The sequence below is a fragment of the Pyrus communis genome, chromosome 5 (genome assembly GCF_963583255.1).
Source record: "Pyrus communis chromosome 5, drPyrComm1.1, whole genome shotgun sequence".
Lineage (NCBI taxonomy): Eukaryota > Viridiplantae > Streptophyta > Magnoliopsida > Rosales > Rosaceae > Pyrus > Pyrus communis.
Window position 1 is genome coordinate 23,587,917 of NC_084807.1, and position 27,908 is coordinate 23,615,824.

The 27,908-nt window shown below is 40.6% G+C and overlaps 4 protein-coding genes and 1 non-coding gene across 5 annotated transcripts; 2 read left to right on the top strand and 3 right to left on the bottom strand.

Annotated features, from left to right (window-relative positions):
• Positions 1–9,146: 9,146 nt before the first annotated feature.
• Positions 9,147–12,885, bottom strand: LOC137734780 (uncharacterized). The gene is made up of 6 exons (XM_068474066.1): positions 12,704–12,885; positions 11,924–11,966; positions 11,710–11,796; positions 10,812–10,977; positions 10,088–10,364; positions 9,147–9,640 (listed from the first exon to the last, which is right to left on the bottom strand). The coding sequence occupies exons 1-6, from the start codon at positions 12,755–12,757 to the stop codon at positions 9,449–9,451; spliced, it is 819 nt and encodes a 272-aa protein (XP_068330167.1). The 5' UTR covers positions 12,758–12,885; the 3' UTR covers positions 9,147–9,448.
• A 170-nt stretch (positions 12,886–13,055) lies between these two features.
• Positions 13,056–13,129, bottom strand: TRNAV-CAC (transfer RNA valine (anticodon CAC)). The gene has a single exon. It is a non-coding gene; the product is annotated as a tRNA-Val (tRNA).
• Positions 13,130–14,250: 1,121 nt separating this feature from the next.
• Positions 14,251–15,312, top strand: LOC137734442 (probable glycosyltransferase At5g03795). Its single transcript, XM_068473707.1, has one exon. It carries the CDS (start codon positions 14,251–14,253, stop codon positions 15,310–15,312), a length of 1,062 nt encoding a protein of 353 aa, XP_068329808.1.
• A 1,552-nt stretch (positions 15,313–16,864) lies between these two features.
• On the top strand, positions 16,865–21,785 carry LOC137733812 (folylpolyglutamate synthase-like). The gene is made up of 16 exons (XM_068473004.1): positions 16,865–17,049; positions 17,138–17,280; positions 17,390–17,455; positions 17,762–17,871; positions 17,980–18,040; positions 18,231–18,314; positions 18,429–18,485; positions 18,570–18,630; positions 18,925–18,971; positions 19,081–19,158; positions 19,815–19,973; positions 20,056–20,319; positions 20,402–20,480; positions 20,829–20,981; positions 21,099–21,259; positions 21,336–21,785. The coding sequence occupies exons 1-16, from the start codon at positions 17,037–17,039 to the stop codon at positions 21,393–21,395; spliced, it is 1,596 nt and encodes a 531-aa protein (XP_068329105.1). The 5' UTR covers positions 16,865–17,036; the 3' UTR covers positions 21,396–21,785.
• A 518-nt stretch (positions 21,786–22,303) lies between these two features.
• On the bottom strand, positions 22,304–27,381 carry LOC137734953 (protein NEDD1-like). The gene is made up of 10 exons (XM_068474296.1): positions 27,114–27,381; positions 26,798–26,910; positions 26,405–26,665; positions 26,196–26,300; positions 25,723–25,788; positions 25,336–25,557; positions 24,399–24,965; positions 23,426–23,986; positions 22,917–23,093; positions 22,304–22,845 (listed from the first exon to the last, which is right to left on the bottom strand). The coding sequence occupies exons 1-10, from the start codon at positions 27,271–27,273 to the stop codon at positions 22,738–22,740; spliced, it is 2,340 nt and encodes a 779-aa protein (XP_068330397.1). The 5' UTR covers positions 27,274–27,381; the 3' UTR covers positions 22,304–22,737.
• Positions 27,382–27,908: the final 527 nt, after the last annotated feature.

Below are 27,908 nucleotides of genomic sequence, written 5' to 3' on the forward strand. Positions count from 1 at the left end.
ACAGGTAAGTGCCAGGTAAGCGGTATTCATGTGGTTATGCATTCCTGTTTATTATGCAATAGTAGTCTGAAATGCTTAGAGAGCTCATAATCTGCACCCCCGGTGTTAGTGCTCCCGCCCAGAGAGGGGCAGAGTCCTTCACGTGTATGTTCACCAGCACCACACGCTCGCCTTGGATCCAAGTTAGGTGCAAGCCTTGTCGTACAGACCACATTAGGTGGCTCCGACTCGTAGGTGACCCGCGATTATTCGCACAGTCTTCACGTGATCGTAGCACTAGAGCGTATATATTACACCCAGTCTTGTCGTACAGACCACGTTAGGTGGCTCCGACTTGTGTGCAGATTCAGATATTGAGTTGAGATTGGAGCTCTATATGCAGCGGTACATGTCACGTTAGGTGACTCCCGGCTGCCAGATTATGTTATTGATGTGAATTACGCTTGAGCATTTATATTTGATTATGAGATTTTGTTGTGGCATATTCTCAAGCATGAATGGCATATTATGGAGCATGAATGGCATATCATGGAGCATGATTGACATATCTATACATACGTATATATGTTCATTTTCTGGGAAGTATACAGGTTTTACGGCGAGGGGTTAGATTGTGTTTTGCTAAAGAGTTTTCAAAGAACTTTGTTTTTGCCCACTCACGCTTTTGTTTTTGCGCCCCTCCAGGTTCTAGTGGTCTAGAAGGTTCGGTGGTTTTCCCCAGAGGGCGTCCCGGCAATTTCTGACAGACACTCACCATTGTAGGGTCACCTTCGGGTGTACATATGTCGTATCTTTTCCTTTTGGACTGTTGTAGACTTGCTCTGAATTGTGTCTCACATACACTAGTACTTTGTATGTTATTAGGTTTTTAACTATTCGTACTTTATATTACCTTCTTAATTAGCTTCCGCACGCGCACATGGTTACGTCACCTTCGTGTGACGGCCAGCACGCCCTGATCTCGGTCGGGGTGTGTCAGCTTGGTATCAGAGCCTAGGTTTGGCAGTCCTGTGTCTTTGTGAGTATTCTAATAGTTGGTGTCTTCTGTCAGAATCATGCCGCCTCGTCGGGAACCACGTCGCTCAGATGAGTCTAGTTTTCCTGATCTTACTCAATTGGGGGAAGTGATTGATACAGCCCTTCAAACAGTGATGCGCCCTCCCCAGAGGACCCCTCTGGAGACTATGTATAACCTGAAGTTGGATAAGTTTAAAGGTAACGAGGGTCACGAAGGCGCAGAACGTTGGTTGGAACACATAGAGAAGACTTTCCGTGTGTTACATAACCAGGGGAACCTTCCTATGGATAGGTGGGTTGAGACAACCTCTTGGTTTCTGGAGATGGAGTCTGCAGCTTGGTGGGAACAAGAACTTCGGAGGTTGACTCCAGCTCAGAGGACCGATTGGAATGTTTTCAAAGACGTGTTTCAAAGGAGATTTGTACCCCCTGAGTATATCGACCGTAAGAAACAGGAATTCACTGAGTTAAAACAGCGAAAGATGACGGCTAACGAGTACTATCGTAAGTTCACTGATTTGTCTCGTTACTATCCTGATGTCGCTGGTAATCCGGCGGAGATGCTTCGTCGTTTTCACTTGGGCACTAGGAAGAGATGGCGTTCTATGGCCACTACTACTCACTGTGAGTCCTACCAGGATTTTTATGAGATACTGTTGAGGATAGAGGACTCTGAGAATATGTCTAGTGACAGTGACGAAAAGAAAGATGACAGAGGGAAAAGTCAAGTGTCGCTTGGGCCTCGCCAGACTCAGAACTTCAAAAGGGGTGGTGCCAGTTCGAGTTCGTCTAGTGGTGGTTTCAGTGCCTCTGGACAAGGACGTGGAGGTAGGTTTTATGGAAGTGCTCGAGGCCAGAGACAAGGTGATGGTGGCCGAAACCGAATCCCATTTTGCCGTAGATGTAATAACCGACATTTCGGCGAGTGCAGACGTGGCAGCGGTGTTTGTTTCACATGTGGACAGTTGGGACATATAGCGGTGAATTGTCCCCAGGGTCAGCAGCAGAAGCCACAGCAGACCTTTATGCCGCCACCTGCACCAATTCGGCAAATCCAGGGTCCGAGTAATTATGGTCAAGCAGGTAGAGGTGGTGCTTACCACTATCAGGGTGATGTTGTTCCCTATGCCCCGGGACCGTATCAGTACCCCCAGGACCCGTATTCACAAGGTGGTTATCCCCCGTATCCCAGCAACTACATGCCGTATCCTCCAGCTCCAACGGGTGGTTCTCAGTGGTACCAAGGAGGACAGTATCAGCAGGGGGAGATTGCCACTAGTAGCGCAGGGTCTTCGAGACAGATGGGTCAGCCCAGTCAGGGGCGTGGAGCTCAAGGTCGCGGTGTTCAAGCGAACAGAGGTCGTGGCGGACGACAGCAGGGCCAAGGGCGTATTCACAATATTTCCCTGCAAGATGCTCAGAACAACCCGGACTTGATAATGGGTACGTTAAACATTCTTGGTTATTTTGCTAGAGTCTTAATTGATTGTGGAGCTACACATTCCGTTATTTCTCATACATTTGCTCAAGTAACGCAACCTCGCCCCACACCTCTAGGGTACGATTTAGAATTCGCTATGCCTAGAGGAGAGAGATGTGTTGTAGATTGTTTATACCCAGGATGTCCAGTGATAGTAGAGGGTGTTGTTATGCCCGCTGATCTTATCCCGTTAGATATTGTCGATTTTGATGTGATTTTGGGCAACGATTGGTTGCACTTCTATCGTGCCAACATTGATTGTTACGGGAAAGTAGTTACGTTTCACCGCCCTGGATTACCCGAGGTTACTTTTGTGGGTGAGCAGAGTGGAGGAAGACATGGTGTTATTTCGGCTTTGCGAGCGAAGAAGTTGTTGACTAAAGGTTGTCAGGGGTATCTAGCTCATGTGGTGCTAGAGGAGACCGTTCCTAGTAGAACTGAGGATGTGAGAGTGGTCAGACACTTCCCTGATGTTTTTCCTGAGGATTTACCTGGTTTACCCCCGGATCGAGACGTGGATTTCAATGTTGAGTTGCTTCCAGGTACCAATCCTATTTCTTTAACTCCTTATCGTATGGCTCCTGCTGAGTTAAGGGAATTGAAAGTGCAGTTACAGGAATTAGTGGATAAGGGATTTATTCAGCCTAGTATTTCACCTTGGGGCGCTCCAGTGTTGTTTGTGAAAAAGAAAGATGGGACTTTGAGGCTGTGTATCGACTACAGGCAATTGAATCGGGTGACGATTAAAAACCGTTATCCATTGCCTCGTATTGATGATTTGTTTGATCAGCTGAGAGGTGCTTGTGTATTTTCTAAGATAGACTTGAGGTCTGGGTACTATCAGCTGAAGATTAGTAGGGATGATGTTCCTAAGACGGCGTTCAGGACTCGTTACGGTCATTACGAGTTTCTGGTTATGCCATTTGGGTTGACGAATGCACCAGCAGCTTTTATGGATTTAATGAACCGGGTATTCCAGCCTTACCTGGATAGATTTGTCATTGTCTTCATTGACGATATTCTGGTGTATTCTAAGTCCAAAGCAGAGCATGTTAGACATCTTACTTTGGTGTTGAAGAGGTTGAGAGAACACCAATTGTATGCTAAGTTTAGCAAGTGCCAGTTCTGGTTAGATCAAGTTGCATTTTTGGGGCACATCATTTCTGCTCAAGGTATTCTTGTTGATCCTCAAAAGGTTGCAGCTGTGGAGAGTTGGGAGCAACCACGAACCGTCACTGAGGTGAGAAGTTTCATTGGTTTGGCGGGATATTATCGGAGATTCGTTAAGGATTTTTCGTTGATTGCCTTGCCACTGACGAGGTTAACAAGGAAAGATGTTAAGTTTGAGTGGAATGATAAGTGTGAGCAGAGTTTCCAGCAATTGAAGCATTGTCTCACTCATGCACCTGTTTTGACACTCCCGGACGATAGTGGTGATTTCGAGGTTTATAGCGATGCTTCCTTGAATGGTCTGGGATGTGTATTGATGCAGCATGGTAGGGTGATTGCTTATGCTTCGCGGCAGTTGAAAACCCATGAAATGAATTACCCTACACATGATTTGGAGTTAGCTGCTATCATCTTTGCGTTGAAGTTGTGGAGACATTATCTTTACGGAGAGAAGTGCAGGATCTTCACAGATCACAAGAGTCTTCAGTATCTTTTCACCCAGAAGGAACTTAATCTTCGTCAACGGAGGTGGTTGGAGTTGCTCAGCGATTACGATTGCACGATTGATTATCACCCTGGTCGTGCGAACGTAGTAGCCGATGCACTTAGCAGGAAGTCACATGGCCGTATCAATGCGTTGTACGCTAGTCGTATTCCTCTTTTGGTGGACTTGCGTGCTACGGGAGTAAGGTTAGAAGCAGAAGATCGAGAAGTGGCATTAGTTGCTAATTTTCAAGTTAGGCCAATCTTGGTAGATCGGGTGCTTGAAGCTCAGGTAGCTGATGAACAGATTCAAGAACTAATCCGAGCTCGAGATCAAGGAAAGAGGCGAGATCTCAGAGTTCGTGATTCTGATGGCATGTTGATGTTAGAAGGTAGAATGTTCGTGCCTAGTAATGTGGAGCTGAAAAAGGAAATTCTTGATGAAGCACATATCTCGGCTTATGCCATGCACCCAGGAGCAACTAAAATGTATCATACTATTCGACCATTTTACTATTGGCCGGGTATAAAAAGGGAGATAGCTGAGTATGTGAGTAGTTGCGCTGTTTGTCAACAGGTTAAAGCAGAAAGAAAGAAGCCGTTTGGATTGTTACAGCCGCTTCCCGTTCCAGAGTGGAAGTGGGAAAATATCACTATGGATTTTGTGTACAAGTTGCCGCGTACACATAATGGTTTTGATGGCATTTGGGTGATCGTTGATCGACTCACTAAGTCAGCACATTTTATTCCAGTAAGAGAGAAGTACTCTTTGAGCCGGTTAGCAGAGTTGTTTATCTCAAAGGTTGTGAAGTACCATGGTGTCCCTGTAAGTATTGTCTCGGATCGTGATCCACGATTCACATCGAAGTTTTGGGTAGCTTTTCAAGAAGCTTTGGGTACGAGACTACTTTACAGTACGGCATATCATCCACAGACGGACGGACAGTCTGAGAGAACTATTCAGACTTTGGAAGATATGCTGCGAGCTTCGGTGTTACAGTTCAGTGATGCTTGGCACCAGCGATTAGATTTGATGGAATTTGCTTACAACAACAGTTTCCATTCGAGCATTAGCATGGCGCCATTTGAGGCTTTGTATGGTAGATCTTGTCGCACTCCGTTATGTTGGTCAGAGGTTGGCGAAAGAGTTTTGGTAGGTCCGGAGATTGTCGAGGAGACTACTCAAAATGTTCAGGTAATTAGGTCTAACCTGAAAGCAGCTCAGGACAGGCAGAAAAGTTTAGCAGATCGACATGCTACGGACAGAACGTATGAGGTCGGAGATTGGGTATTTCTAAAGCTTTCACCGTGGAGAGGTGTGGTGCGGTTTGGAAAGAAGGGGAAGTTGAGTCCCAGATACATCGGACCGTACATAGTCACAGAAAGAGTTGGTGAGGTAGCTTACAGGTTGGAGTTGCCTCCGGAGTTGGCTAAAGTGCATAACGTTTTTCACGTGTCTATGCTCCGACATTACGTTGCTGATCCATTGCATGTGATACCTCCTCAACCGTTAGAGATAAATCCAGATTTGACGTACGACGAGGAACCGTTAACGATCTTAGATTGGAAAGAGAAGGTTCTGAGGAACAAAACGGTGAATTTGGTGAAAGTTTTGTGGAGGAATCATTCGGTTGAAGAAGCGACATGGGAGACAGAAAATAGGATGAGGGATTTGTATCCTAGATTGTTTTTCGATCACTAGGGGTTATATGTGGTTGTTTTGAATTTCGGGACGAAATTCTATTAAGGTGGGTAGGTTGTAACATCCCGTTCCGGGATTTTTAAAACTTACGCGTGAATTTACAATTTTATCCCCCTAGTTGTTTCTACGTGTAGTTTTGTGTTGTGTGGTGTAGTAGGACCACACACACACTCATACACCTCGTTTCACTCTCCCGGGATTCCCTCCCTCTTTTCCCTCATTCCTGTCTCTTCTCTGTCTCTCCTTTCTTTCTTTCTCTCTCTCTCTCACTCTCCCCGAGTTCTTCTTCTTCCTCTACACACGGACACACATACAAACCTACTCAAATCTTCACCAAACAAGAAACCAAGACCACCATCGTGTTCGTGGAGCTGAGAGGAGTTCAAAGGTGCCATTTTCAGGTAAGAATATAGATGTTTTCACGTCGATATCACAATGGCCGAATTATTGCACTGTTCATGCAAACCTAATCTAGCTTGTTTTAGGAGATTCTAAGCTTGTAGATGTGTTTGTGAGGTCCCAAGGAGCCTCGGAGTGGTTCGTTGGGTGAATTTGGACGTTGGGAAGGCTAGGTTCGAAGTTGGCCGAACTTGGATCGTTGTTGCAGGTGAGATTCTTTGATTTTTAGGCCTTAAAACTAGTCTAACGTTGTTCTACTAGTTCTAAGCTTCATTTTGGTATAAAGATCGTGAAAAATGGTTGAAAAACGAAGGAGAAAACAAGGTTTGAAAATTACCCAGTTTTCCGGCGCCGTCGCCGGCGCCGGAGGTTCGCCGGAGAAGAAAGAGGAATATTCCGTTAAGTCTAACGGAATATTCCTAACGGCAGTGGACGGAATCTGGTTAGATTTGACGGAATATTCCGTTAGTTGACGGAATATTCCTGACGGCGTCAACTGACGCCGTCAGTGTGCAGTGCACGTGGGCCGCGCGTGGGGGCGCGTAGGTCCGTGCGGGGTCAGGCGCGTGGGGGCGCGTGCGTGGTCCAAAAATTTTTCTAAAAATATGTGTGTGATCCTGAGGTTGTGTAGATCACATTGGTATATTCAATTGTCCAAATTGAGCAATGTATGAGAAGTTATTACGAGAAGTTGCTTAGGTGCTTTTAAATTAATGTTTTCGTAACTTTGTCGCGTATAGGTGATTCGTTTTCCGAAGACGAGCGTACGCACTCGAGGCAGGGGGGCTACGACCCTTCTAATTATCAGTGAGTGGGCTTTTGTTTTCCGTATATACCTATATACCTCTAAATTCCCAGAAATAGAATAGAAAAGGTTATTTGTTTTATGCCATGCATCATATGAATGACGTTTACGCATTATCACGTGCATTGGTAATTGGCATACATTTATAAATGTGTATTTGGTGCTGTGGACGCACAGGTAAGTGCCAGGTAAGCGGTATTCATGTGGTTATGCATTCCTGTTTATTATGCAATAGTAGTCTGAAATGCTTAGAGAGCTCATAATCTGCACCCCCGGTGTTAGTGCTCCCGCCCAGAGAGGGGCAGAGTCCTTCACGTGTATGTTCACCAGCACCACACGCTCGCCTTGGATCCAAGTTAGGTGCAAGCCTTGTCGTACAGACCACATTAGGTGGCTCCGACTCGTAGGTGACCCGCGATTATTCGCACAGTCTTCACGTGATCGTAGCACTAGAGCGTATATATTACACCCAGTCTTGTCGTACAGACCACGTTAGGTGGCTCCGACTTGTGTGCAGATTCAGATATTGAGTTGAGATTGGAGCTCTATATGCAGCGGTACATGTCACGTTAGGTGACTCCCGGCTGCCAGATTATGTTATTGATGTGAATTACGCTTGAGCATTTATATTTGATTATGAGATTTTGTTGTGGCATATTCTCAAGCATGAATGGCATATTATGGAGCATGAATGGCATATCATGGAGCATGATTGACATATCTATACATACGTATATATGTTCATTTTCTGGGAAGTATACAGGTTTTACGGCGAGGGGTTAGATTGTGTTTTGCTAAAGAGTTTTCAAAGAACTTTGTTTTTGCCCACTCACGCTTTTGTTTTTGCGCCCCTCCAGGTTCTAGTGGTCTAGAAGGTTCGGTGGTTTTCCCCAGAGGGCGTCCCGGCAATTTCTGACAGACACTCACCATTGTAGGGTCACCTTCGGGTGTACATATGTCGTATCTTTTCCTTTTGGACTGTTGTAGACTTGCTCTGAATTGTGTCTCACATACACTAGTACTTTGTATGTTATTAGGTTTTTAACTATTCGTACTTTATATTACCTTCTTAATTAGCTTCCGCACGCGCACATGGTTACGTCACCTTCGTGTGACGGCCAGCACGCCCTGATCTCGGTCGGGGTGTGTCAGTGACGGATATCCGTTTGGTTTTTTTTTTTTTAAGAAAAACTAATGACAATAATTGAAAAACTTTGAGTTTTAACGATAAGGACAAAATAAATGGTAAAATGAATAGTATCAGAATTGATTTTTTAGGATAACAATATGGTTTTTCGTTAAAGTAAACAGTATCGGAAGCTTTTCGTTAAAATTTTTTTTTTTTTTTTATGGACAGCGACAATAATGGCAAAATCTTATTTAATTAAGTGGAATTAGTTGTATGAATTCTTGAACGCCACTGTGTTTAAGTTTGCGTTAAGTTTTCTGTTAGCTTTAAGTACTTCATGTCTTTTCCTAAACTCTCTTTTCAAATCTTCATGGGTCTTCCTTTATAGCTTTTGCCCTGAGTCTCTGTCTTATATTCACATTTTCTACCCGAAACATCTCTTGGTCTTCGTTTCACATATTCAAATCACCTTAACCGGTTTTCTCTCATCTTATCTTCAATTGCGACCACTCGTGCTTTACCTTGGATATCCTCGTTTTTAATCATGTTCTTTCTTGTGTACCCACACATCCAACGAAGCATTCTCATCTTCGCTACACTCATCCTTTTTGCACGTGTTGATGCTTGACCGCCCGACATTCCATGTCGCAAAGCATGCCGGCTTTATTGTCATCCTACAAAATTTTCCCTTGAACTTTAGAGGCATACGACAGTCGTGCAAACACCCAATACACTCTTCCACTTCATCCGTCCAACTTATATTCTATAGTTGAGATCTTATCCAATTTTCCATTCTTTTGCAAGATAGATCCAGAATAACGAAAGCATTCCCTATTAGGTACTTCCTGATTTCGTTCGGCTTTCTCAATAAAAAAAATAATAAATACTTGAGGAAATGATTTCCGCAATCCATCAATGGATAAGAACTCTACCTGATGCAAAAGATACTAAATAACCTCTCTAAAGCAAAAGGCATTTTTCAATATTTATTTACAAACTCAGGTTTGAAGGGGAAAGTTGGAATATTAAGTAAGAAAAAGCGTGATATACAAATACAAGCTTGGTCCTACTCGTCAGGGCCAAAGTTCTCTCTTCCTTGGACTACAATACAACCGAGTGAATAATTGCGGAATTTGAACACACACGAAAACCTCTACTCTAGAGAAGTACCACTCTGGCCAACATAAAATATAAATACCCGAAATCAAGTAAACGCAGTTGGTTGAGGTTCGTAATTCAGAGACCGAGCGCACTTGGTAACGCTTATGGAAAGAAGTAGACCTTAAAGAAGATTGCCAGGGCCAGTTGCAAGAGAAATGCAGCAACCACCACAAGTGAAAAATCACTCCCCTCCATATTGGACCTGAGATTGAAGGCAACAAAGCAAGCAGAATACCCACCAACGAGAACTATAATGATCCACCGAAGAGCCTCAACTGGGATAAGCAGCAGAAACTGAAAATGTTCCCGGAAAATAAGTATCAGATGATGGAATAATAGAATGAATGATAATATTAATAATGTTCCGGCTAAAACACAACGTTCTGCCTGAAAATGAATACAAACATGTGGCCTGGCAGGAAAGAAAAGTCCCTGCCGAACATCATTTCCCTGAGTGTCAATTAACTAGCATTCAATAATCCCCAAGAACCGGGAACATGAAACATTTTACCCTAAACAGATATTTATTTCCCCTCAATTTGAGCTTAAAAGATAGTACTTGGATGAGTCCAGTTCAGCACATAAATATTTGAATGTATTGAGAGCAACTCATCCAAAAGAAGATTACTTATTTCTGCTTTTGGCCTTTCAATGATTATCAATATTCAAATGGAGAGTCAAGAAAGGGGGAAATGGCAAAACACAAAAACTGACATAAAGGCAGAGGAGGCAAGTACTTACAGAGGCGGCAACGAAAATGAAGAGAGAGTATCCCCACATACACCAATACCGAACTAGGCTGGCATTTGTGGTGCCCAGATACTGTATCAAGAAATAGAATGCCAATGGCACCAAAATTGCATAACCGTAGACTGAATAGGCTGCCAAACTCATATAACTGACATTAAACACCCAAGAGGTACTGCTATCTGTGCGCTTGTCCATGAGGTAGGTGGCACAGTTACCAAGTGCAGCAAGCACAAACACCAACGTAGTGGAAATCCAGATTAGCCCATATCTACACATTACAGAAACTCATGCAAAGAAAGCCAAATGTTAGATGCTCACGTTTACATATTGCTGTGCACAGATAAAGAACATACTGCCTTAGTATTAGCCTTTTTCACAAGTAGCTAGATTTCCTTCTTGTGATTAACATAAATTTTGCAGATGAGACGATGCAAACCTAAAAATCAAAATCCAACCTTACGATGTTACAGAAGAGGACATTGTGTATGTATTTCTCAATATTTTTTATGCACAATATGACATAATCTTACCAGCTATTTAATCTGAATAAAGCATAAAGGTGAGAGCGAACTCTAGTCAAAAGTCCACATGAGAATATCAAACTCTTCAACTGAAACTGAGGATCATGATTCTTTCTTTTCTTTTTTTAGTAATGAAATAACATGTACATAAAAGAAACAAAAGGAAAAAAGGGAAATAAAGACCAGAAACTCACAGATCAGGGTTGGCATCAATTTTGCTGAAAAAATCTCCAGTATGGGGATATAAAGAACTAAGCAATCTGGTTAAGATAACGTCTGTATCCACATTGAAGTATTGTGTGTATGATGCGATATTAAATACTCCCCTCCAGTTGTTTGCTGGTTGTTGCTCAAATGTTTCTGCATGGATAGACAGAACGAGAGATCATGAGATACAAAGCAAATAAAGTAGCAGATTAAATAAACATAGAAAGAGAAGAAAATCCACCAATAATCCTTTCGAAATTTGATTTGATGTCCCAAAAAAGCAATAGGTTAACAACGCATTTAGCAAGCAGATAAGGTCAAAGACATTTCTTGATCCTAAATTCCTAATACATTACTATACCGGGCTCCTACTACCGCTCAATCCAAAAGAAAAGTGAAAAAGTATGACACTCATGAAAATCATTTCATGGGGGAAGATAATATGCCAGCTACTTTATTTGGGGTAAGAAAGCATAAGAACTTTGATAATGTACATAAAAACTCATGTGCAATGTTGCAAAGACACTAATATTACCATTAATCTGCATTATTCTGCAATGAAAAACTCAACCCGGGGTTGAAGGAGGTTCAAATCCTTCCGCACTCCCCAAAAACGAGGTACAGTTCAGGAAATAGAAAATAACTCCAGGATTTGTTCCACTGCTGATTAATTAGGTTTCATGCTTTTACAGCACTCAACTTTAACAGTCTAACTCTAATCTAGTCTATTACACATTTATTATAGTGTCCCTAAAAAACAACCAAAATACTAAATTCACCAGAAAATAAATGAGGATGATTGGTTGACTAAGTTCTGCTGTTTTCGTAAAAAGTAAATCTACATATAAAGCACATGAATGTAAATTATCCGTTTGAATGCCATACCACTTGTACTTCCAACAGTTTGATAACCGCCCCCTTTCCCTCCTCCATTACTATTTGGCGGGAAGATTTGCAAATTCGCTTTAGGTGCTGCATGAGTTCAAAGAAAATTCTTCAAAGCAGGAAACAAACAATGATTCCGGTGAACCTTCACCGGACTTTTACTTTGAAAAAGAAAATAAAAAATAATTTAAAACACAGTGAGCAAGTATAATACCTTCATAACTTGTGGTATTCTTTTCTTTATTTTCAGTAACAGCCTATCAAGCCCAAAAGGGGAAAAAAGGTAGAGCAAAGATAAGTGATTTATTTGACATTTCAAAGGGAAAACAACTTTCATAGCTTGGGTTCATATCGTTAATAATTCTTAGTAATATAATTTAAAATTGCAACTATTACTTAGAGAATGGTTGTTTAAATTGGAAAGTAGTTATATTTAAATGGAAATGCATCAAGAAATATAAATAATTGTAAAAATTACTAAGAAATTCCTCAAAATCTCAATTATAACTAACTGTAAGTAACACTTTGGCTGCTCCGAAAAGGGGCAAAAATTTAATCAAACACTGTCATTGACTTTCCCTCATTTTCTCGGAAAACAAACAAACTCTAAGATCAGTCAGCTCACAAATTACATTCATGCAACGAAATTAAACCTAATTGTAAGAAATTATTAAGAAAATCCACAAAATCTCAATTATATCAAACTCTAAGCTTCACATTGGCAGCTCAGAAAAGGGGCAAAAGATAATAAAAAAAATGTCGGAACCACTGATTATCCAGAACTCCAAAATTTTCTTTTCCTTCACTTTCCCTCATTTTCCCGGGAAACAAACAAGCTCTAAGATCACTTAGCTCACAAATTACATTCATGTAAAGAGAATCTAGACGCACCCAACCAATCATGTACAACTCTACAAGTTCGATTCAACGATTCGCGAATTGGTGGAAAGGATTACATAAAAAAATCAAACTCAAAATCGATCAGAGAACTTACAGGGACTGAGCCGAGCAAATGGCTGGTGGCGAGGCCAGCGTAGGACTCATCCATTTGAGACGGAAACCAAAACGCTGCGTTTCGAAGCTCAGAGAGTCAATGGGTTGAGATTCCGAGTTCGAGGGATCCGAGTCGGGAGCTGGAACTGAGTCAGAGAGACCAGCCCCAGGAAAGACGTTGCTTTTCGTAATTTGGAAGGAAGACAGCGAAAAGACGACCGAACGGTTTTAATTTCCCTGCACGCGCTTCTTCCGTGCGCGCGTTTACTTTGCTTTGCTTTGCTTTCCAACTGTTGCACGTGACTGGATCATGGATATCACGTGAGCTAAAAATATATGGTAAAATTAAAAAGTGTCTGAGCCCGGGTTCGAACCGGGGACCTCTAGTGTGTGAGACTAGCGTGATAACCGACTACACCACCCAGACAGATGTCCATTGACATTCCAAACAAGTTATATGGACAAATTGTAAGATCTTTGGGTTCAAGCATTTTAATATGATTAAAAGTTTTTTTAGAGAAAATGTTATTAGGTTTCTAATGCACTTCAAGAGTTTTTTCTAGATTCACTTACATTTTCACTAAAAATTGATTCCAAAAATATTTTCACTGTTTCTTTAATAACACTTCCAAACAAGTTAATTAATTTTTGATTTAAGTATAATTCATGTTGTTCATATTTGAGATGATTTTTAAAATAGATGAAAGTTTTACTTTTCTCTTTATGCATAATTCAAATGCATTTAATTCAGATTGATTGTTTGATCCACCATTAAGTTAATAACATAATGAGCTTGAGATCCTTATATGAGTTAATATGTAAGCCATTGCACCTCGTAGACAAAAAAAAACCCCTATCAATTTATGGAGAAGATTGTTAGATACTTATGTTCTTATATGATGCTAGTGATTTTGTTCATTAATAGATCTAATGATTTCACCAACTACAACACCACGGAAGGAGAATCATTTATGTGCAAAACACGCCACGCTGAGATGCGTATTATGAGTGTTTCACATTAGAGATAAAAATCTAAATTAAGATGTTTAAAATATCTTTATCTATGCAGTATTGATCTCATTACAAATCCCGTTTTATGTAAAATATCACTTTGTTAGAAATTATAGGGAATTGTTATTAGCACTCTAAAAATCTCATTCTGCACTCATCACAAGTGTAATTTTCTTTCTAATTATAGAAAGTTTGAAGTGCCAAATGAGATTTTTGGAGTATTAATAACAATTCCCAAATTATAAGAATATTACTTTATAAATCTCTCAATTAACACTAACAACTACATTCTTAATCTAGTTTTATTATATTGACACATTGATTATCTCAGCATTGTATTAATCATCCGGTCATTGTCCGAAATCATAAACAAATAGACCACGCGTTGCCGCCTGGCGGGATGCAACCTTACCAACACCTTACCCCCGTTTCGTCGCCATTTCACAATTGACATCTCCTCTTCGTCTTCAACCTCCCGCTTTACCAGTGAGAAAGAGTGCGGTTTCACAGTCTAAGGCCTTGTGTGGCTGTTCCAAAATGTCCACCACCTCCATATTCCGCCTCCTCCACCTCCTCCTCCTCCTCCTCCTCCTCCAATTCTCTTTTTCCTCCGTCCTCGCCGCCCACCCCAAACCCCTCACTTCCCCCTACCTTTCACCCGCCACGATCCACCCAAATTACCAAAACATGTTCAAATTCTTCAAGATCTTCATCTACAACCCAAACAGCACCTTCCCCTTTACCTCCCCATCCCAATCGCTCTTCTACACGCGCCTCCAGGACAGCCACTTCCCCACCGAAAACCCTGAAAAAGCCCACCTCTTCTTCGTCCCCTTCCCCTCCGACCTCCCCCCGCGCTCCGTCGCGCGCCTCATCAGATCCCTCCGCTCCGAGCTTCCCTACTGGAACCGTACCCTCGGCGCCGACCATTTCTATCTCTCATGCGCCGGCATCGGGTACGAATCGGATCGGAATCTCGTCGAGCTCAAGAAAAACTCGGTCCAGATCTCGTGCTTCCCGACGCCGGACGGTAAGTTTATTCCCCACAAGGACATTTCGCTTCCGCCGGTTCCGAGCACTCCCGCGCCGACGAACAACACGGCGAGCATCTTGGCGTACGCCAGGTTCGATTGGGTCAAGGAGTCAACGTTAGTCAACCAATTGAGCAGCGACCCCGATTTTCTGATCGAATCCAAGCCGTCCGATCCCAATACCTTCGCGGACAGACTCGGCGGGAGTAAGTTCTGCTTGTTCGAGTACGGAGGAGGCGAAGTGTCGGGGATCGGGGAGGCGCTGCGTTTCGGTTGCGTGCCGGTGGTGATCACGGACCGTCCGATCCCGGACCTGCCGTTCTCGGACGTGCTGAGGTGGCAAGAGATCGCGGTGTTCGTGAGACGTAGTGGAGGGGTAGTGAGGGAGCTGAAGCGCGTGTTGGGGCGCGCGTGCTGGGAGCGGCACGAGAAGATGAGGGAGTTGGGTGTGGCTGCGAGTCGGCACTTTATGTGGAATGAGACACCGGAGCCGTTCGATGCGTTTTATACGTTGATGTATCAGCTGTGGCTGAGACGGCACACCGTTAGATACGTCAGGAGAGAATGAGCTTACGTACGATGGAAGGATTTTTGTGAACATACCATTTGATATGGTTGTTCGGTCTCACCTTGGGCCTAATGCAATTATATTTTATTTGGATGGTCGATTAATGTGTGCTTTGATTAGGGGGCGGCCCAATCAAGATAATATAATCATGGCTGTAAATGGGCCGAGCAGAACCGATTATTATTGTGCTTGAAGTTTGGTTTGTTTAATTTTTCTGAGCTCAAGCTAGGTTTGCTTGGTTCTTGCGCACCTTAAAAAATTCGAGCCTGGTACCGAGCTCAAGCTGATTTAAGCTATTTTTTGTAATAAGTTGGGTTTGATCGTGTAAAAACTTTGCAACGTAAGAGTGGAGTTGAGTATCATATCAAATCTTTTTAATACGAAACAATATAGTTGATTAAACTTTACATACTTAATACATCCCACATTTACTTTTTTAATTAAAAATTATCATAATATATATCGCATACTTTCTCATAATACCCTTACACTCCGCATTCTCATACACCTAATATTTTCCACATACACCCCACATTCCTTAAATCTTATTATACTCATTTTCAAATTTTATAAATTAAATTGACTTAGGATTAAAACCCTAACATTATCTAAAAAGAGAAGTCTACAATAGGATTAAAACCCTAACATTATCTAAAAAGAGAAGTCTACAATCCGGTCTGTTGAGCTTGAGTTTCATTGGGTCATCACATCCAAATCTCCTTTTCCTTGTCTCTTAAGCCCTTTGCTAACAAAAAAGGATTTCTACTAAAAAATGGCAACTGTGCGGAATTTAACAGTGCAAAAGTAAACCCCAGAAGATGAATAAGAACGGAAAAGGCGTTGCTGGGTTGGCCTCCTAAGAAATTGGGTAGTATGGAAAGCAAAATCAAGCTTAAATAATTACCAATGTCGTTGAATAATTAAAACAATGACAGATATGAAATTTTAACTCATCTGAAGCTTCCAAAATATTGATATCGTGTTCCATCCGTTAATTTTTTTTTTCTTCTCAATCAACGTGTTTATGGTTTCAATGGTTAGAATTTTATTCAACAATGGAGTGGCGGGTGAGAGGGGTTTTGATAGTTGAAAAAGATAAATAATACTTTAAAAGTAATTTGGGGTGTATTTAGAAATTTCTTATTTTCTTTAAACCTCCTAAGGTCGAAATTGTCATTGCATAGTAGGTTACATAAGTCACTTAATATTAAATTTTAATGTGGGATGCATTCAACATTATGTGGGGTGCTAATAAAAAAACCATAGTGTAATGTAGTAATCACTAATTATGATATAGTGTTCAATGAAGATTGGGCATATTACGATAGAGAGTCCATTAAACTATATTAATGATATAGAGTTTAAAAGATTTGGATTTCATCCGGATCCACGTGGTGGGATTTTAGAAATCTTTATATTTTAGTCATTCATCATATATTGTAGTGAAAAATTATTTAAATATTTTTATTTAAAATTAAACTCAAATAGTATCTGAAAAATACTGACTATACCAACAATGAAGGTGAGCATATTTAATGTCCTCACAAAAAAATCCGAAAATGATCCCATCCGTGTTTAGCAGCCTCAGCCGCTACGTACAAAATAAAATAGATTAAAGAATCCGACGCAGTGGACTGAAGAAGTGGTCTAGTTTCAACCCCAATTCCTTGATCTCAGTCCAACTTTTCGTTCGATTCAGATCTAAAACACCAACTCCACTCGCCATGGCGGAATCAGGTAATACTACAAAGTTACGATACAACCCCGCCGCCGCCGCCACCTCCTCCTCCTTCTATCTATTCATATTGTTTTGGTTTGTTTGTAGGTGGCGATGGCTCCTCGGCACCGCCTCCGGCGACTCCGTACGAGAAGGCACTGGACGCTCTATCCTCCTTGATCACAAAACGCAGTCGTGCCGATAAGAGCAACAAGGGCGACCGCTTCGACCTCCTCTTCGACTACGTCAAAGTAAAAAACTACAGAGCTTTATTCACTAACTTAACGACGTCGTATTTGAGCTCATGTGTGCAAATTCAAGTAATTATTGATTAATGGTGTTTTATGTAATAATATGCAGATTCTGGAGTTGGAGGATCCTATTGAAAAGATGAAGATTATTCACGTTGCTGGCACCAAAGGCAAGGTATTTACACAATTTTACATTTTACTAATTGAACTTCAACATGTACATGCTAGATGAAATGTCCCGATGAAAAAAATTCTGGACCCGCCACTGCTTGCGAGTGCTTAAAAAATTATAAAATATTCGGTTTAGAGTGCAGACGGTTAAAGAAAAGTATTAAAATCGCTACCCTTTATTGTTAATATATTTGAAGTTACAAACTTTATTTTTAACAGTGTGATTCTGTATATATAAACTGGCTTTGGTTGCTTGTTTCTGTATGATGTGGGACTGATTGCTGTTTTCTTGTTTTTGGGTATTGGAAAGGGATCCACCTGCACCTTCACAGAGTCGATATTACGCCATTGCGGCTTTCGCACTGGACTTTTCACGTCTCCTCATCTCATTGATGTTCGAGAAAGATTTCGGTTGGATGGGTGAGTTTGTCTATTTTGTATAGGCTAAGTAGTTTTATATCTAACTTCCATGTTAACAAGTAAGCTTCATGTAATGTTACCTTTTCTTGTTTTCGTCGAATGATGCAGTTTGGACATCAGTGAAGAGAAATTTTTAGCATATTTCTGGTGGTGTTTCGAGAGACTTAAGGTAATCCATGTGTGATATTTTTAATCTTTTGTTTGCCGTATTTTTGAATTAGCACATTTTCCTTCTGCTGTATACTGATCAGCAAAAGAGTGTCCATTCTTGTATCCTGAACTTTTTTAGTTCAATGCTTTTGTCTAATTTGTTTAATCATGATGGTTATGTCAAACATGAGCATGTATTTCAAATGCAGGAAAAATCTACTAACGATATACCAATGCCTACCTACTTTCGCTTCCTTGCCTTGCTTGCCTTTAAGATATTTGCAGCAGAACAGGTTTGATGCATATCTTCTTAGTTGCTTCCATATAACATCCTTCCTCTCCAGAAATGTTATTGATCTCGATGATGTGAATCAGTAATGTTGCTTTTATTTTAATCTACTATGCAGGTAGATGTTGCTATCTTGGAGGTAGGGTTAGGCGGAAGGTTTGATGCAACAAATGTGGTATGTGAAATGGGTATTTGAGTACGATATCCATTATTTTGATTGCTTTGGAAATAACCAAGTATAGATGCATTAACATTTCAGGTTCAGGCGCCTGTTGTCTGTGGTATATCTTCCCTTGGATACGACCACATGGAGATTCTTGGTTAGTGTTTTCTCAAACCTATGTAATTACATGTGAGTAATTGAGGCATTTAATTGAAAATACAAATATAAAGAACATATGCAAATGTTCTGTATTTGCAATGTGATACAATTACAATTTGGCTTGTTATGGTGTCAAACTGTCAATTTGGGCCATTGATCAAGTGGAAAATTGTTTGAATGTGTGGTCCAGATTGTCAATCTGGCGCCACAACATGCGAACATTGATACCCATGCCCACAGGTGTCTAATACGCATGATTGCTTTTGTTTTCTTTGCTGGATACTATAAATAGGAAATACTTTGGGAGCAATTGCTGGGGAGAAGGCTGGAATCTTCAAGGTTTTCCTTAAAATTACATTTTCTAAATGCATATGATGATTGGCCATATGTCTAACAGAATTTACACTCACTTCCGTTACTGCCCATTTTTTTTTTTCTTTCAATTCAGTCTAGGGTTCCTGCCTTGACTGTGCCTCAACCTGATGAAGCAATGCGTGTACTGGAAGAGAAGGCTTCTCAGTTGGATGTAAGTTGCAAGATGTTCCCTTCATTGATTTTTTCTCAGAAGTTGAAAATGCATGATACAGAATGAAAGAAATTTGACGTCTCTCTAGAAACTGTAATCTACAAGCGGTCATCTAATAAGTAGATGAATTCCTAACAAACAGATAATTAAATCAAAGTTTTGAGACAGGTTCCATGCGCATATTTGTTTTAAGAACCCCTTTAAGTACTGACATGCTCTTAAATCTTCACTCGCATCCTTTGCTGCTTAAGCCTCAGCTTCCATTCTTCTGCAATCCTAGGATACTTTTGATTATCGGAGGTCCTGGGATTCTGAATTTCGGTTCGTTATGGACTACAAAGTTGCCAAGTCATAGCTGCCATGTTCGAAGGAACTTGAGGCCTTTTTGTAATTGAGGGATGCCATTCTATTTGACCTACACGTATAAGGAGTTTGGCTATATTCTAGGGATGTACCTTCCATCTATTAAGCAAATAATATTTCAACAATTTGAGGAGTTACACTATGCCAAGCCAAATTTAGCTATTTTGAATTCCGTATTGATGTTCTTATAAAGAAATATAAATAAATCATTATTGACGCAGTTACTTTGTTTTGAGATAAATACAAAACAAAAAGAATGTCTTCAATGAACTGAGAAATTATGCTGGTTCCAGGTACCCCTTCAACTGGTACAACCGTTGGATCCCAATATGCTGAATGGCTCAAAACTTGGGCTTGCAGGCGAGCACCAATATGTTAATGCTGGTCTTGCTATTGCACTGTCCTCTACATGGCTCCAGAGGACTGGTCACCTTGAATACCCAGAACATACTGTAAGTTCTATGAACAATCAATTCTCCGTTTTATTCTTGATTTCTATGTTGATTGATTTATATACATATCCAAATGGAATAGACCTCTCTGCCGGAGCAGTTCATAAAAGGACTAACTGCTACAGTCAGTTTACAAGGACGGGCTCAAATAGTCCCTGATCGCTTTATTAACAGTGAAAGCCCTGAAGATCTTTTGTTTTATTTGGACGGTGCACATAGCCCAGAAAGCATGGAAATATGCGCAAGATGGTTTTCTCTTTCTGTTCAGCCACCCAGTACTTCTGGACCATCACATGATCCGGTACAGAGGCACCCTATTGAAAAAGTCGGGAAGAATTCAGAACAGGTAGATGCTTTATTTTACAAACCTTGGAGATCTTCATTTCCCTGGCTGTTACTGAGAAAAATTTGTTGATAAATACTTGCAGATACTGCTGTTTAATTGTATGTCAGTGAGGGATCCTCAGTTGCTGCTTCCGAATCTGATGAAAACATGTGCTAGTCATGGTGAGCATAAGCATTATTTGATGTAATCTTCTGAATTTACATCCAGTAAGTTTTAAAGATCTAAAAGGAATTTATAGGTTAAAAATCATTGTTGATTGAAAAATGGAAACGCATGGAATTTAGATCTGCAATGAATTTTGTGAGGATCCGACATTGGAAAGTTAAGACGGACTTATAAGCAATTAGGCCACTCCCCTATTACCAAAGGGTTTTAGGGTGGTGCCTCAACTTCCTTCAAGTTTCATGGTGGTGATCCTAGAGTATTGATAATTTCACTCTTGAATGGTGTCAGAAACTTTCTCGAAGTATGTTTCAAAGAAACTTATGAGATTTTGGTTGATATTTTAGGTGTCTACTTCAAGAAGGCTCTGTTTGTACCAAACACATCAGTGTATTACAAGGTCGGTTCGCATTCCTTACCTCCGACTGATTCTCAAGTGGATTTGTCGTGGCAGTTTGCTCTTCAAAAAGTATGGGAAAATCTAATGCAGGGTAACAAAGGTATGTGACTTGTAACATAAAATTCCAATTAAGTTAACTTGTTCTTCAGACAACATATAATTCAGGGGTGCACTGTATTTCTCAGTTGGAAGTGTTTCTATTTTTTTACTTTAATAGGAGGCGCTGACAATAGCGCAGCCACAGTTTGTGAAGAACTGACAGATGATAAGGAGATCGCTGTCAAAAGTTGCGAAAATAGTGCAGTTTTTCCCTCTCTCCCATCAGCTATACAATGGCTCAGGGACACTGTCCGACAAAGTAAATCTGTTCGTTTTCAGGTAATCTTGTTTTTTAATTTTTGGGAGATTTAATTTATTATCTTTCATTTTCATGGAACCAAGGTTTATATACCAGGTCCTTGTAACTGGTTCGTTACATCTTGTTGGCGACGTGTTGAGATTAATTAAGAAGTGAGGCGTAGTACGAAAGCTGAAACCCTAAATTTGCAAAGTCCTTCGAACTGCAAGATGTTCTGTATTCATGGAGTCATGGGAAGAGCCGTGAAACCGTTGTAATTTCCAACAACTCCGAGATGGTTCAGTGCCGACTGCCCCGACGTGCTTCTGCTACATGTTGTATGTTCTCAACTGCCACAGATTTCGGGTCGGCATTTCTTAGTGACTACAGTTCAATCAAGACAATGACACAAGAACTTTTGCCAGCATTTTGTTTGGGGTGGGGATATTTCCACCGCCCGTATTATAAGCACACTTCTCAATTCTCTGTCTACAGATTTTCGTATGAAAGACAATAGGGCAAAATTACCCCCTCACTTTTCGTTCAATTTCAAATTCGTACGCCTTTCAATTTTTTTGCAGTTTCATACAGCGGTTCACGATTTCATATCAATGTCATACAACCGTTATTAGTCCGTCAAATTGGCCGTTAATGTGATGCGGTAAGCGCGGAGCCTACATTTAATTATTAATAATGTAAAAATTAGACGATTATCTCAATTTATTTAATATTTTGTTTAAAAGTTAGAAGAACAACAAAAAAAGGAAAAAAATTAGAAAAGCAATTCGGTAAATTATCCCTTGAAGTTTCCTCATAACCTAACCGACTTAGGGCTCGTTTAGAAGTAATTGTGGAAGTGGCCATAACCACTTCCGCGAATGTGCTTCTCTCGGGAAGCGATTATGGCCCCTTGATTATTCACTTCCAAACGGACCCTTAACGCTTCAAAGCATGAAAGCAAGTTCCCAGCTTCCGAGGCCAAGCTCTCAACAAGAAGCGATCTTTATCATCTGTTCCTCCCGAGTGCTATAGACTTCCAACATTAACACACTCGGGACTACGATGCTATACCTTCTTCGATACTCGATGCAAGGAAGGATCTTCTACCCCGAAAGCACGTCCAACGGATATTGTGGGCGAGCAAGAGCACGGTCGTATAACAGTAGGAGTGGAGGAGAAAAGACAGTCCAAGATGGGAACAGGTAAAAGGAAAAATGAACAAATAAAACCAGGTAAAAGCTGAAACATCGTAATGCTTGTAAATTTCACCCGAATCAAAGCCTTCGTTCATTAGCTGGAAATGATCATTCTGTACATATGCTCACAAACTCTACTTCCTATTGCACTTGCATTTCTACCTTTTCTTTAGTCCCCGCCCCCGGCCAAGAGAAGCAATTCTAGTCTACCTATAGAACGAACACCGACTGATGGAGAGCAAATCATGACACTGAAACAACATGCATATTCCAAATCCACAACAAAAAAAAAAAATCAAAACAATAACAATCGTCACCAATGCTCAAAGCAATTGCCGGAGCTGCTGGTTTTCTTTCCGGAGAGACTTAACTTCCTTCATCAGCTCAGCTTGGTTTTCCAGCATTGCCCTCATCACATTTGACATTTCCATCTGTGTAATGATTCCAGAAAATGCATGAGGAACTAAACGAAAATGAAAACAACAAGAGAGAAGATTCATACCTCTTGCATATGAAATTGCCTTAAAATTTCTATATGAAGGTTCCTCATATCTTCGTGTATGGATTTCTGAAAAGAATCCAGAGTTTCTTCTAGAGTCCGTTGAAAAATCTGAAATGTAAAGGAGCTTCCCTGCTGTGCATCTTGTTGGGGCGCATTTTGGAGATGCAAGCTTCCTCCCTGTCACAATCATCATCGTCGAGTTAACTATAATAATCTAGTATGACAGAAAAGGGAAACATGATAAACATCTGTGGAGGCTTCTCCTAACAAATTTCATCACTGGTTTCCCATTCGAATAATAGCGTAAAATCAAGAGCAACCGCTTCAAGTCGGACCCACTTGTTATATAATTCAAAAGGTGAAAGCATGTATATGAGCAAAATCATTAAAATAACAATTCATGCTCTAATGTTTTAATTTCCTTTTTTTTCTTCAGAAGGAGCATATTTAAATGGAAAGTCAGACCAAACCAAAGAAGACAACTTATCCAACAAATCTGCCACCCATACATTAATTGCTGGAAGAGCCCCTAATTCTGCGGCAGTTGATGCATCTGACTTTGACAAGAAGCTATTCAACAATTCTTCTCTTCCTTCGGCTCCTGTTTTCTTTGTTTTTGGTGAACTCACTGCTAGGGATGTTCGATCATTGAAGTTAGATGTAGTGCTTATCCTCTCTGCATAAGTAGAGAATCTCCGAGAAAAGGTCAAAGACGTTGGTGCATCAAGGTTAGGCTGTCCCAAGAGGCCTTTGTTACCAGGGGACATAGGCATTGCACTCGAGGAAATGTGTTCCGGAAATCCAAACGAAGTCTCCTGAATGGAAGACAAACCTTTGGTGCGCAAACTTTGCAAGTTTTCTGTTAAAGACATATCGGGCAGTCCAGATAAAGTTGATCCTGATGTCTGAGCTGACGTCCCAACGCGAGATAGAAAAGAGGTTGGCTGGCGAAACTTATCAGAAAATCTCTCACCACCCCAAGCTTCTGGAGGGGTGATGGATGAGTCTTCACTCTTGGAAGATGGAGCTGGGGTTGATTCTAATAGTGCAAACGACGATTTTATGTCATCCTGCACCAAGGAACAAACATGATCATTCAGAACAATTGAATACGCAATAAAGATAATGAGAAATTTAACACGCCCACCCCAACAAATAGCAAAATCACTTTACATAGCTTACAACTTACAGAGGAGGAACTACAATCTAGCATACATGGTTCCGTATTGATCTAACCTTTCATTTGGTTTACCATTTACAGAACAATAAAGACTAAGGTAGTCCAGAAATCATAATGGTCAGAAAATTTGTTGGTCGAAAAAGAAAATGTGAAAAAGATTAAAATAGTTATACTTACAAAAACAGCATAAAGGATGAGAAATTCCAGGTTTGCATACAAGGTTGCTCTTTATAATTCAAAAGATGGAACATTTCACATTAAGCATTCATCCAAAAAAAAATAAAGATATGGATAAGTGAGACCTGTTTAGATGTTGAACTGGGTTTCCAGTCAAAAATTGGATGATCAGTGGCCCCATCTTCTGCAAAAGAGAATCTCCCACCGGACGAAGGAAATAAAAGTGACGAAGGTTTCTTATCTGGAAACAAATTATCCTTCTTTGATTTGTCATCATCCCACAGCTTGTCAAGTGTAGGTGTGATTGGATGAACATCGACAAGAGGGGAGAACACCTCCATATCATCCTTGAAGTTATAAGTAGATCGAGGAGGATGCAACCTACGCAATGTTCTACCAGGCCACAAATGGTCTCGTTGTGGTGTATCCTCTGTCATAGATACACAAAGTGTGCTTGATGTTAATCCATTGCCAGCTGCTGATGTCTCGGTAGATGAACTTGAGCGGCCTGGATTTCGAGAACTAGATACCGCCATAGATGGAGGAAGACTTGATGAAGTCACAGAAGGAAGTTGGTCAGGCATAAGGATTGAATCTTCAACAGCATCTCCTAAAAGAGCAGTCTCAACTGTACAATTGTTTTCGTTTACAACGACAGGTTTTGACCTTTGCCAGCATAGACTTGTAACAGCCTGATGAATACTGTAAACGATTAGTACAACCAAAGTTAAACACCCAACTGTATCATTCATGTAGACTGCTTGTTAAAAGCTAAACACCCTATTGTGTGTCCCCATGAGAACATCCTCGTGATAAATCTACCTAACCAGGGATGATCGAAAGTTTGAGCCAGACCATAAGGAGGATATGTCTGACCATGTATACCCCTAATCCTCATGACAAGGTATCTTGATACTTAGTGATGGAAACGACACCTATAGTGTTACATAATTTGGAATTTACAAAGGATAGGAAATTCAAAAATATTAGAGACAACACAAGTTTTTCCAAAATTCAAAGTTTCAAGGAACAGTGCAGAGAGAGAGAGAGAGAGAGAGCTACCTCTGAACTACTATAAGCACGAATACCAGTGAAAGGCTCTGGTTTACCACGGACATCGTAGAACACCACATCACCACTGCTTGTTCCAGCTGCCAATACCCAACCATCATCTCTAAATGCCAATGAAGAGAAAGGTGCTTTATAGGAAATACAATGTGAAGGTTGTCTCGACCCTGAGTCGTAAGTATACAACTTCTTATCAAGCCCAACGGTAGCTATCATCTATCAAGAGGAAAATATATTGAAAATCAGAAGGCTTAATTAATATCTCTCTACATATTCTGACCCTAAAAAAATCTGCACAATTTAGTAGCACATGGTCAAATAGCCTTCTTGTCTTATAAACATAATCAACTATAAAATGTAAAGTTACATGTACTATGAGACCTTGTCATTAGATGGAGAGAAACTGATACCAGCAGCTGGTGCAGAATGCTGCTTCAGCCAAGAAACCTGCGTAAAAGAGTACGAAAAAGGGAAAAAGAAGAAGAAACAAACAAACCAATTCAATTACAAGTAAAACACAAACTAAGAGAAACAAGACTAAATGGGTAAGTGTTAGAGTATTTTTCAACTTAACAACTCTGCCTAGATTAACAAGGCAAGTGATAAACAAGGAAGTTAGCAAAGGGATAATATTTGACCACTACTGCCATCAGAGGACAAGATCAATGCTCGCTTTGGGTTTGGGGAGGTTGAAAGTTGTAAAAAATAAGGAAATGCAATTAATCTCTTTCAGATATGCCTGTTTTCCATATATGAACTGGGAATAAAATTTAACATTGCCCAATGGGAATGCAAACACAATAGCCCAAGAAAACGCAGCACAGCATCAATATTCGATTAAACATACTGCAAACCTTTGGGCTACGAGCGGTTGTGTCCCACAAATGTACAGACCCATCATCACCTGCTGTCACAAGAAGGTGTCGACTAATCCGGGAATAATCAAGCACTCTTAGTACCTGGTCTTAAAAACCAGCAAACAACCAATTAGTTTGGAAACTTAGAACTCAAAGCCACAAAGACCAGCGTAATAATCAGCAGAAAGATGCAACGAGAAGACAACCTGTTGATTGGGGTCCTTGAGTTCAGTAGTCCTTGTACCAGATGCAAGGTTGTGAAGTATGAGGTTCCCATTAAGACTGATGGAAGCCAAGTGCTCATCTTTGCAATTGTACATTGCACCCGTAATTGTACTAGAGTGACCCCTCAACCATTTGATACACCGCTTTCTCTGCAAATCCCAAATTCTTACAACTTGACCGGTTCCACCGGAACAAATGTATCTAGAAACCTTGTTACCGAAGCTGAGAGCCAATATAGACTCCTGCATAAATAGTTCCACCAGCAGAATATCAACTACTAACCCAACACCTTCTCTCAAGCATTCATTCATTTCACATTACTGTCACACCAAATATACAAATACACTTCAACGATATAATTGTAACTGAATTACCTCAATGCCGTCTCCGCTGTCGGTCCCGGCCACCGGAATGGTGCCCATGCTCTTCCCATTCTTATTCCACAATGATATCTTCTTATCATCTCCAGCACTAGCCACCACCATATCTGCAAAACACCCCACATTGAATAAACTAAACCCACTATTTGGCAGCCAAGAAAATGCAGGAAAAAAGACCCAAAATTTTCTCATCTACAAAGATCAAATTTTGTTTCAATGCCTATAAACACAGACAGCAGAAAGCAAAACCCATCACCAATTGAGAGGAGGGAGAGAAAGAGAGGGGGAGAGAGAGAGAGTGGTGACTGACTGGTGTGATTCCACTTGAGGGAATTGACATGGGAACCAGGAGAAGGAGTGTAGCTTAAAACCAAGGGATCGGCGGACTTGTCCGACACATCGAAGAGCTTCACGGTGTCGCCGCCGCTTGCTGCCAGCAACGTCATCGACGGATCCAACCCAGTATTCATTTCTCCCTCTTTCTTCCCAACTTCCCTGATTTGGTTTTTCTTTTTTCGAATCTACCAAACCAATTCCCGGAAAATTCAGTAATGAGTATTTCTGGGATTGCCTTTGAAATTGTGTAATGAAATTACGAAAAGGAAGAGGTGGTTTTTTGAATTTTTATTTGTTCGTTTGAATTTAAAAATAGAAAAACTAATAGGGGGATTTGAAAATTTTGAACTTTAATCAAAAGAACAAAATAAATGATATAGTAAATAGTAGTATTATTGATTTTTTAATATAAAAATATAAAACTTTGTTAAACTAAATAATACCGACAGTTTTCGTTAAAAATCCTTTAAAATTGGGTTTTGTTTTGTCGAAGGGAAAAATAACCCTACTGAGAAATTGAAAAAAAGAGGGTGAAGATTTTAAATCTGTACGTCCCACGGCCCATAGATCCACAACTTTAGCGCGTATTCCATTTTATTTTACAATTTCTCTCTTTTTTGATCAATATTAATTTTACATTTCTCCATTTTTGGGTGCATGGAAGCTTTTCGCTTTTTTTTTTACATCTCAAATTTTCTGATATCAAAACCAAAATGAAAGTAGTTTTTGCACATCCCCCCACTATTTGTTACTTAAATGAGTATTGGAA